This window comes from Apis cerana, linkage group LG1 (assembly GCF_029169275.1).
Source record: "Apis cerana isolate GH-2021 linkage group LG1, AcerK_1.0, whole genome shotgun sequence".
In the NCBI taxonomy this organism is placed as follows: domain Eukaryota; kingdom Metazoa; phylum Arthropoda; class Insecta; order Hymenoptera; family Apidae; genus Apis; species Apis cerana.
The window spans coordinates 11678067-11689215 of NC_083852.1; the positions used below are offsets into that span (position 1 = coordinate 11678067).

The 11149-nt window shown below is 25.5% G+C and overlaps 2 protein-coding genes across 2 annotated transcripts; both read right to left on the reverse strand.

Annotated features, from left to right (window-relative positions):
• Nucleotides 1-246: 246 nt before the first annotated feature.
• Nucleotides 247-5563, reverse strand: LOC108001638 (eukaryotic translation initiation factor 3 subunit A). The gene is made up of 5 exons (XM_017062727.3): nucleotides 5345-5563; nucleotides 2010-4679; nucleotides 1691-1920; nucleotides 1355-1596; nucleotides 247-1239 (listed from the first exon to the last, which is right to left on the reverse strand). The coding sequence occupies exons 1-5, from the start codon at nucleotides 5391-5393 to the stop codon at nucleotides 1137-1139; spliced, it is 3294 nt and encodes a 1097-aa protein (XP_016918216.1). The 5' UTR covers nucleotides 5394-5563; the 3' UTR covers nucleotides 247-1136.
• A 308-nt stretch (nucleotides 5564-5871) lies between these two features.
• Nucleotides 5872-7522, reverse strand: LOC108001599 (DENN domain-containing protein 10-like). The gene is made up of 4 exons (XM_017062661.3): nucleotides 7006-7522; nucleotides 6478-6909; nucleotides 6295-6412; nucleotides 5872-6212 (listed from the first exon to the last, which is right to left on the reverse strand). The coding sequence occupies exons 1-4, from the start codon at nucleotides 7240-7242 to the stop codon at nucleotides 5941-5943; spliced, it is 1059 nt and encodes a 352-aa protein (XP_016918150.1). The 5' UTR covers nucleotides 7243-7522; the 3' UTR covers nucleotides 5872-5940.
• Between the last annotated feature and the right edge of the window lie 3627 nt (nucleotides 7523-11149).

Below are 11149 nucleotides of genomic sequence, written 5' to 3' on the forward strand. Positions count from 1 at the left end.
AAACATTCATTTTTGCATTTATTAATATTTTTTTCTTTAAAAATTTTTTTAAACATTTTTTTGTTTACAATATGATTAATAATTAGAATCTAAGAAAAATAATATACATGCACATCTTGCCTTTTAGATGAATAATAAAATAAATGACGTGTTTATATTTTTTATCCATGTGTTTGTGATTGTGTTTATGTACGAGGCGATTAAAAAAAAAACTTCAAGTTTCATAGGTTGTAAATAGAAACGGAGTTTGATACTCTGTAATGATTTATTTATTACGTAGTATCTTAATTAACTATATCATAAATGTAATAAAACAATTAAAAAGACAATACAGATAAGATGCGTAGATCTGCATTTATACCATAATAAAAAGGTTTGCTTTTACATTTGTCTCAAAACTTTGTTGCATTATTATACAAGCTAAAAATCGTTGCCTCGGATGTGTGCGGAAGATTATTGTAGATCTTTCAAAATCACACAATTATTTCTTTTACTTTCTTTTTCCAGAGAGAAGGTATTACGGTGATGTATTCCGGTTTTATAAAAAATTAACGTAATAATTAGAATACAAGAGAACTTTATTAACGTTTTGAGACTTTTAACCTCTGTCATCAAATTAGTCTAGCCAATTCAATATCGTCAATATTCATACTATTCTCCAATCCCTTCTACTCTGTACATTAATTCATATTATATATATATATATATATATATATATATACATATATATTATATATATATATATGTGTGTGTGTGTATACTGTATTCAAGCTTTCTGAGTTTTTTCACTTTCTTTTTTTTATCTAAATCTAATAAACATAATGCAGTGTAGTCGATTTAGTCGAATTCTTGTCATATTAGAAAAATCATAAAAACTTAATCTTATCATTAATTATTAACATTGCATTTCTTTTTTTTCTTATCTTATGACGAATGTATGAATTGGCTACGACCCATACATTTTTGTGCTTTTTCCCGATACTCTTATTACAAGTATGTTCGGAGAGAAATGAAATGGTGCACAAAACAGTAGAGTTGGGCCCATCAAGTACTTTTAGGCAAAAGTCTAACTGCATATTATGCACTGTTCTTGAAGAATAATAACGTTGTTTCTATAGATTGTTGCTGACTTCGTGTTAACGTCGGCTCACCTGTGACCAACCTGGTCCATCATCTTCTGGTGGTCGTTTTCTTTCGTCATGTTTTGATGGAAGTCTGTCATCTTTAGAATCATCTCGTCTATTAATTTAAAGATTTTTTTTTAAACGATTTATATATTATATATTATATTTAAAATAATCATATTACTCTATATTGTTGAAATTAATATCTGAATTAATAAAAATATGCTTACTTTTCATCACGTCTTGGTAAATCTCGAGGTGAATTTTGTATTGCATCGCTTTTATCGCGCCAATTTTGACTGCTAATGTTACGCATTGTTTCTTCACGACGATGACTACCACCACCACTGCCACCACCACTACCGCCGCCACTACCACCGCCACTACCACCACCACCACCACCACGACGATCAGGCATTCTACCACGATTACGAGGCCCATCAGATATTGGATCACGTGAAATATCACGCATCTGTGAAATTAAATGAATAATAATAAGTATATAATAATAACAATAAGTTTTATTTATAAATTTATTAAAAGTTTTTATATTATTTTACACTTACTGAACGTCCATCCATTCCACGATCTTTATCTATTCGATCTCTATTATCCCTTGTATCATCTTTATCATAATCATCTTTTCTCCATCTTTCATTGGTATCTTTTTTCGATTTATCATCATCCTTACGCCATTTATTGTCCATATCTCTTGCGTCTCGTCTTTTCCAACGAGTCGATTCTTCTTTAATACCGTCATCTTTTGCATCAACAGGACGACGCCATGACATTTCGACTATAATGAAATAAACAATATAAAAATTATGTAATCCCTAAAAAACTATAAAAACATATAATACAAATAAATATATTAAATATATATACCTGGCTTTTCTTGCATACGATGACGATCTCCACGTCTCCACCTATCAGATATTTCTTTATCTCTCTGTCTCTCCTCTTCTAATTTTCGTTCTATTTCGGCTTCTCTAGCTCTAGTAATCTCTGCTTGTTTTTCAATTTTGGCTAAACGTTCAGCTTCTCTTGCTTCTTCTTCTGCACGCCTTAATCTTTCTTCCTCTTCTCTCTTAGCTCTTTCTTCTTCCAAACGTCGTTTTTCTTCTTCTTGTTTGATTCGTAATTCTTCTAGACGTCTTCTTTCAATAGCTTCAGCTCGTTCCTTCTCCCATTTGGCTTTGCGTTCAGCTTTACGTTCCATCTTACGTTTTAACAATCTGCTAACTCGCTCTTCATTCAGCACTTTTTCGAATTCTTTTAGTTTCTCTAAATAAATACTCTTACGCTCGGCCAAAATCTTCGCCAGGAAAATATCATGATCTTCTTTCATTCTTGCCATACGTTCACGAGTCGCGACAGCCTGCTGTCTCTCCTCGATAGCCGCAGCAATTCTTTCAGCTTCTTGCTGCTCCCAACGTTGCTTAGCTAATTCCATTTTTTCTTCAACTGCTTTTTCTAAAAGTGGAATTTCCTCTAAACGCTTGGCACGTTCCAAGTAATCAATTTTCTTTTCCTGAGATTTTAATTTTTGCTGCATTTCTCTACGTTCTTTCTGCAATTCCTCAGCTTCTCGAGCTGCGATTTGTTCTGCATCTAATTTCTTGATTTCATCCTCATCCAATTTCTTTAAAACCTTCTGTCCATGACTAGTTTGAGATATTTGTTGCATCTTCTCTTTCAAATGACGATCCTTAATCTGTTGGATCTCGCTTTGTTGTCGTTTTCTTTCGCGTTCTTCTCTCTCTTGTTCAAGTCTTTTTTGTTCCGCTAACATTTGCTGTCTTTGCAATTCTTCTTGTCTTCGCATCTCTTCTTCTTCGCGAACTGTATTTATATGTTCTATATATTCCTTCCTTTCCTCTATAATTTTATGCCTTCCTAATATTCTTTGATGTTCCTTCATTTTGGTCTCATGATAATGGCTTACCATGGCGGCACGTAATTTTTCACGCTCCATCTTTTTTTTATTTGGATTAATAATATTAATTGCACGATGTAATACAGTAGCCATATTTACAAGTTGACAACGAATTTGTTCAGAAGGCATTGCTTGCAACACGGGACCATCAGGATGATCTTCCCTCTGTGCTTCCGATAAATCGACTCCGAAATGCACACATTTTTTTCCGTGACTAATTCTTATTTGCATATCATTATATCTAACGCAATCTACAAGTAGACGTTCCAAATGAAAATCTGTCGTGAATTTAGCTAGTTCCAAAAGCCTAGCAAATTTTATTGTTTGATAAACTTGTGATATTTGATGAACTAGACGTACAAGAGTTACATCTTGCAAGGCTGGGATATATTGAATCAAAGGACTGCTTTCATCTGCTTGTAGCGTCTGAATAACGGAATCTACTCGGCTACATAGCTCTAAAGGATGAAACTCAACCTCAAGCCATGAATATAATTCTTGTAATTGTGGTGATGCTAAATTGACTATGTTTAAACGAACAATATCTTTAAGTAAAGAAACTCTTGTTGGTGGTTGTGTAAGTCCTAAAAGCGTTGCGAGTTTTTGAGCTTTTTCTAATGGACTCTTGTCTGTTTCGATAAAACGATCAAATTCAGGATGAGCTGATGGCAGTGGAATAGACAAGGTAGCCAATAAGACACGATTGGCCATTCTTTGCTGTTCCTCCAAAGACATATTCTTTTTCATTTCACGGGAAAGCTGCAGCAATTTAAATAATGCGGCAGCATGGAAAAGATAGTTTCCTGCTTTCCAGAAAACCATAGCCAATTTTTGATAGTAATTGGCCATGGTTTTTGGTACTGGAAGTTTCTTAGATAAATTCATCATACCATGTACATCTTCAGAGGACTTGAATGCTTCTTGCCATAGCTCCATTTGTATTGCAGAATCAAGTTGGTTCAATCGCGTTTCTAAATTCAGTTGTTGTGTCTCAGCTCTATTCATGGAAACATTAGAAACAAGCGCCGGTAATTTACAAATTTCTTCTAAGTGTTTTCGCAATTTTTCGCATAATTTACGAAATTCAGTCTTACGATTATACTCGAGACAAAATTGGAAGGCCATGCGTGCAATATCATGATACAATGTTTCAACATGAGCATTGGTTCTTAATAATTCTAAACACTGGCAATAAGATTCCCATAGAAATTTCACCCATGGTGTGAGGATAGTACGGTCGCTTCGGTCTTGAGCATCTTCACCACTAACCGCCGACAATAAAATACTTTCTGGAGTGGCTAAATTGTCAAGATCATCTATATCTATAACAGCTTGTTGACTCTGCTTTCGTGCTTGATTTGTTTTCTCTTCTGCCATACGTAAATATCCACGTATAACATTTTCTAAACTTCCAACATTCACTGATTGGAACATATTTCGATATTGAAATAGGCCCTCCTTTGCTATATGTGATTTTTTTAATTCTACACATAAATCTAGGTATTTGAACATTATAGGTTCTAATACCGATTCTGACCAATTGTATGTCCATTTTTTGTTGCGGAAGACTTCTTGCAAAGTATCTAATGCACGAGCTGGCTTTCCTACTTCAATGAATTCTGTCAAAAAAAAGAAAAAAAAACAAATGTTTTTTAAGCTTTTAAATAGAAATAATTTAATAATTATTTTGATTTGTAATTTTGATTCAATATTTATAATAATTTAATATGAATTCTTATAAACTATGTTAATAGTTATAAAAAATATAGGTCAAGTTTATGTAATAGAATAAATAAATAGATATAGTACTATCAAAGTCAATTCAATGTTAATAATATAAAAAAGAAAAATTTTTCATTTTTAATGTCTGAAAAATACAGGAATTTTTATCTATTTTATAAAAAAAAAGCAGTGGATTCATCAAATAATTTATCAATAAATTAAAATAATATATGTAACAAAAACAAATGTTATATTTTGTTTACTATTACATTTTGTTCCCGAAGTGCTAATCTTGCACGATTATTTTATTTTTGGTACATATGGTTAGACATTAATATTTTTAAAATCTAGACATGAGAGACGTGACTATAGACAATATAAACGTTATACAACAAGTAGAAAATATCACTTATATGATTAACCAATATTGTATAGATATGCATTGGAGATGAAATAATATGGATTGTGAAATTTTTAAATAAATAAAATAATAGAATTTTTGAAGTATGGATTAAATAGCTATCGGCCATGTCATATCTTGTTAATGAAGTAGTATACGTACCATTTGCTCTTTTTAGAGCATTTTCTGGTCTTTGTCCATATCGCGCCATTTTTTCAGACGGATATAGTTAATTTCACACCATATAACTTATCGCAAAATCCGCTAATATATATGTAAAATCTAGAATTTACTTTTTTTTACCACGCGACGTTTGTCACAGCGGACCTCGACCGCGTGTACCGGATGAAAGACGGCTATTACAGAAAAATGGCTTCCTGTAATATGTAAGTCAAATCAACTAATTTCGTTTCTAAGTATTTTAAGAATAATTAATATTAATAAAATATTCTAAAAAAAAACAATTGTTTATTATTTTTAATATATAAATAATAAATATATTAAAGTTTTTATAAATATTTTAAAAATTTCGATTATCTATGAACAAGAATAATATGCAAATTTGACACTAGATGTCGTAAAGATCTATTTCCAATATTTGTTTCGAGTTCAAATTTAAATTTTTTAGAATTTTTTCAAAATTATAATCAATATAAATACTATATTAAATATATAAATACTATACTAAATATGATGAAATTATTTATTTAATTATAATATAATATATATAATGAATATATTTATAAAAATATATAAAATTACAATAAAAATAAATTTTCTGCTATGGCCAAGTTAATTAAAAAATTTTCTACTGCAGGTGGTAAATTTTTTTCTTTCAATGATTGCGCTGATACCATTTTTCTTCCATCAGGACCTTGAACTACAGCTAAAGATTTCAGCTGATTCAATAGATCTTGAGTTTTATCATTTATTTCAGATATTATTTGAGTTTCTATATAAGATTGATTTTCACTTAATTGAATCATAAATAAAGCTATTTCTTTGTGTGTTTTTGTCATTGTTAGGCTTTCTAAAAAAATAATAGTAATTTTAATATATGTTTATAAAAGTAATAGTATTTAAAAATGTTTTTGCTTAATTTTTTCTTTTACCTTTTGCATGCGAAGCAACTGTAATTTCTCTGGCTGGAATATTTACAAGTAGATCAAATAAATCTGTTCTTGATGAAATAGAGCTATTTCTACAGCCTGCAATATAATATGACTGTCCCTATAAAAAATATAATTAGTTTAAATTTATGATAATTTTAAGTAATAAGTTAAATATTAATATACTTTTAGTTCTGCCAATTCATCATCAATTAAATCAATCCAAGGAAACAAATTATCAGTGACTTTGCGATGTTTCATCAGTGCAGGAAATATTCCAATCCATTTTAGTAATTGTTCTAAACTATGATGGTAAACTATTATTCTTTTTTTTAAAAGAAGAGCTGTATATATCAATATTGTTTCTAATTCAAATGTTTTAATCATTTCTCTAATATTTGTATTTGTTATAAAACAATGACTATTAAAATCATCAGAGACAAATGTTCCATTTTCCTGAGTAGAACATGATCCTTTTGTAAATACAGATAAATACAATTGTAATATTTCTGTTGGTTTTCCAGTTTTACAATACATTTTGCTAAGGACTCTTGATAATACTTCATACTTTCTTGGATTGAAATCCTTGGCAAATAAAATCAATGCGAATTGCTTCACCTATTTTGAACATAGTTTTGAGATATATTTATTAATTATATAATATAATATCTATATAATTATTTTCATGTTTTTTTTTAAAGCTGTATAACTTACTTTTGGTAATTTGTCTGAATCAAATACTTCACTACAATGTATATAGAACCAATCATATTTATGTCTTGAAAATACAAATACTTGGGGAGAATTATGTTCTACTTCTAAATTGCATTTTCTTGCAACAACTGTTTTTTGTGATTCAGAAACTATTGGATAAGACCATGTCCATAATATATCACCATTAGAATCTTTTTCAATTATGCTACATGATAGCAAATCTGTAAGAGGTGCCATTTCGAAAATACATATGTTATTGATAGATGAATTCGTCAAATAATATTAAAATGAACAGACATCATATTAATAATTCTTTTTATTAAGATATTTAAACAATATGTAATCATTACATTTTAATATAAGTATTTATACTATGAATACATATTAAAATTAAGCTTATTAAATTTGACGTTTCTTAAGGTTATATTTCACATACAGATTATATTAATATAAATGAAAGATAAGATAGATCCAGCGTTGCCGAAATGCTATACACATAGAATCTGATATTAGATTCACTATTTCGTAGTATTACATAGTACGTTGTATCATCAGATAGATGGCGTCGTCAAATTTCTTTTAATTTGTTTCCTCTCTATTACTCCCATAGCATAGAATTTAATGTTAGATATTAACATCTCTTTAGGTAATAGATTTTTGGATAAACTTTTCATCTTCAATTAGGGAGTGAGAATGTCATTCGAAATGAAATATCAGTCGTGTAAAAAAAAAAAAAAAGACTTTATGATATCTTGGAGTGATGAATTTAGAAATTATATTAAAATTCGGTTATCAAAATTAATAAACTCACTATAGAATAATTAATAAAAAAATGTTATTTTGTTATTTCAATATAAATACGAATGTATTTATAATATTTTGCAATAGATTAGATTTTAAATTTCTTGAAAATAAATGAGTGTTGAATAGTAAGACAAATTATTTTCACATTTTTTATTAATAAGAAAAATATAAATTTCTGATCCTATTCGTAAAAAAGATTTTAAAAATCGTATAAATTAATTCATAAAATTATATACCATTGAAATGAATATAGAATATGAATATGAATATCACAGCAAGGTAAAAATAAATCCCATATTCATGGGATTTTTTATTGTATATTCTGAAATATCGATCATACAAAATATCAAGTTTTGATATATCTTATACGATTTAAATTTGGATCCATTAGAAATGAATATAGAAATTATATTTAATTTAATCACGAAAATAATAAAAAGAAATAAAAATTAAAATATATTTACAGATATAATATGTTTTTTTTACAATATATTTATACATTTATATAATGTATTTATATATTTTTATTATATTTCTATACATAATTATTTAAATACATATATGTATATGTATATATACATGTATATATTATATATAAATTTAAAAAACTTGATAATTTTTATATAAATAATAAAATTATAAATGAGATGTAAGATATATTAATAATAATTAAAAGATATAATATACTAATAATAATATTTAATAAAATTATTTTAATATAAAAATTAAAATAATATTATGATAATAATATGATAATAATTTCATTATTGCGATAGATATTCAATATCTATTAACAATAGTAATAAATAAAATTATTTTTTAATAATTTTTTAAAAAATTTGATATATTTTTTTAATTAATTGAATAAATATATAAATAAATAAGAAAATAAATAGATTGCTAAATAAATAAATAAATAAATAAATTAAGAATTAAGTGATAAATATATAAATAACTAAATAAATGAAAATAAATAAATAAATTAATATAAAAATGAACAAAAAAAAATCAATCAAATAAATTACTAAAAGAAATGAATGAATAAATATATAAATAATTAAATAAATTTAGAAATAAAAAGAAATAAATTGATGCATAAAATGAAGTCTATATATAATAAGTTTTGAATAATTAATAGAATCGATAAATAATTGATAATCAATTAAATGACATAAAAGAATTATATATAAATATAAAAATTATATATAAAATTATATATAAATTTTATATATAATATATATAAATTATATATAAATTATATATAAATATAAAAACTTAACAAATAATTAATAAATTTCTAATATTTATAAATTAATAAATAATAATTTGCTTTTAATATATTCTTAATTGATAATTACAAAAATTTAACCTTTTGCATGATTTTAATTGTAAAATTTATTTACGATTTTATCCAATCAGAAAGCTGTTATTTGAGTTGTAATGCGCGATGTCAATCTTCTAGAATGTCGTCATTACAAGATGCATTACTGTAACCGGCTTTCGTGATTCATTTACGCAGTAAGTAATTCTATTCATAGTCATTGAATTCATAAATTGATATCAATTATATATACTTAATAATTCATTTATCATTGTAATAAAATTAATTAGTGTTTTGTTTTCTATATACTTTCTCTATTGTTGAGGTTATCGATAGTTTATTATTCCTTAAGTCGAAACTTGAATTTACTTGTTGCTTTCTTAAAACATTTTTTTTATTCATTTTATGGTTTTGATTTTTATTAGATTGTCAATTCAATTCTTGGAATAATTTCGATGAAAAAATAATTATAATATACATATATATATATAATAATTTATAATTGATAATTTTGATATTTTATTTTTTTAAAAAATAGATTTATTTTAGATTATTTTGAAATAATAATAGATTATTTTTATAATTTTTTTAATTATATTGAAAAATATAATATATAAAGTCAATTTTATTTTATCAAATTAAATTATATTAGCAATACGTATTGCGTTTTTAAATATATCTATATATCATGTTTATATATTTCTCTTTTTCCAAAGTTATATTCGAGAATGATAATATTTTTTTATAATATAGTTTTCTTAAGAAAATTTTTTTCGTGTTACGTGTGTCGTTTTTCGTGTTTTGATGTGTTTTAATATGTTTCGATATATTGCGGAATCGTTTCTTTGATTCTTCATTTGATAGTTAAGATTATGAATTGCCAACTTATTATTATATTATCGATATTCATAATGAAATTCCATTCTAGAAGTATGCAATTTAAGTATATATTTCCTTTTATAGAAATGAAATGGTATATATTTATCATATATATTATTTTAGTATTTTAATATTATTATAATTAGCAATTTTTCAACGACTAAATTATATATTTTTTTTATTTGATAATTATAGCTTCATGGTATAAATAACTCATATAATTTTTTAAAATGAAAATTGTTGATTTATTGTTTTATTTTAATGACCGATTAATTTTATACATTTATTTGAAAATTTTTATTTCTTTTTTATACGCATTATTATTAACTTATCTAATTTCAAAAACAAATTTCAATATGGATATTTTAATATGGTTTTCAAAAAAAGTTTGATATTTTGTTTGGGTATATATTAATTTTATTTTTATTCAATATTATATTTTTTATTTATTTCATAATAAATTTATTTTATATAATAAACATTCATCAAATATTAATAATTCTGATTAAATAATAATCTTTTTAGATATAAATTTTTTTTATTCATAAAAAATTGATAATAATCAATTAGTTCGTAGTTTAAAAAAAAAGTTATTTTTTGAAACAAATAAAAAGACGAATATTATAAAAAATAGTTTGCTTCTTTTTCTATAAATTTATCTCTATTACTAATACAATTTTGTGATATATATATATATATATATTTTTTGAGGATATGTGACCGTAAATTGCAGAGGGCGTAAAAAACATTCTATTTTTTCAGTCGATATTTCAGAACTATGTTCAAAAAAGAATAAGATAGTAGCGCTATTGAAACAATATTGTAATTAAATATAACCAACTGTAATAGTAATGACAATTATAATAGTAATAATGCAATAAAAATATTTTCCTTTTGGGTATATATAGAATGTTTCTGGGGTACATGATTATTATTTTAAAAGAATTGAAAAAAATTATTTTGAATCGATTTAAAATCGATAACGTTGAGAATGTAACTAAAATAATAATAATCTATGTACTCTCGAATATGCTAAATTTATTTTGCATTGCAAATTTTATAAGATGATTTTGATGTACAAATAGTATAAATACTCATTAAAATATATTAATTATATATATATATATATATATATATATA

Coding starts and splice junctions, on each gene's coding strand:
- LOC108001638 (XM_017062727.3), bottom strand. CDS start 5,393: ATGGCGCGATATGGACAAAGACCAGAAAATGCTCTAAAAAGAGCAAAT. Junction 4,680..5,344: donor TGCTCTAAAAAGAGCAAATG/GTACGTATACTA, acceptor TTTTTTTGACAG/AATTCATTGAAGTAGGAAAG. Junction 1,597..1,690: donor GTGGAATGGATGGACGTTCA/GTAAGTGTAAAA, acceptor TTAATTTCACAG/ATGCGTGATATTTCACGTGA.
- LOC108001599 (XM_017062661.3), bottom strand. CDS start 7,242: ATGGCACCTCTTACAGATTTGCTATCATGTAGCATAATTGAAAAAGAT. Junction 6,910..7,005: donor ATTCAGACAAATTACCAAAA/GTAAGTTATACA, acceptor TGTTCAAAATAG/GTGAAGCAATTCGCATTGAT. Junction 6,413..6,477: donor ATGAATTGGCAGAACTAAAA/GTATATTAATAT, acceptor TATTTTTTATAG/GGACAGTCATATTATATTGC.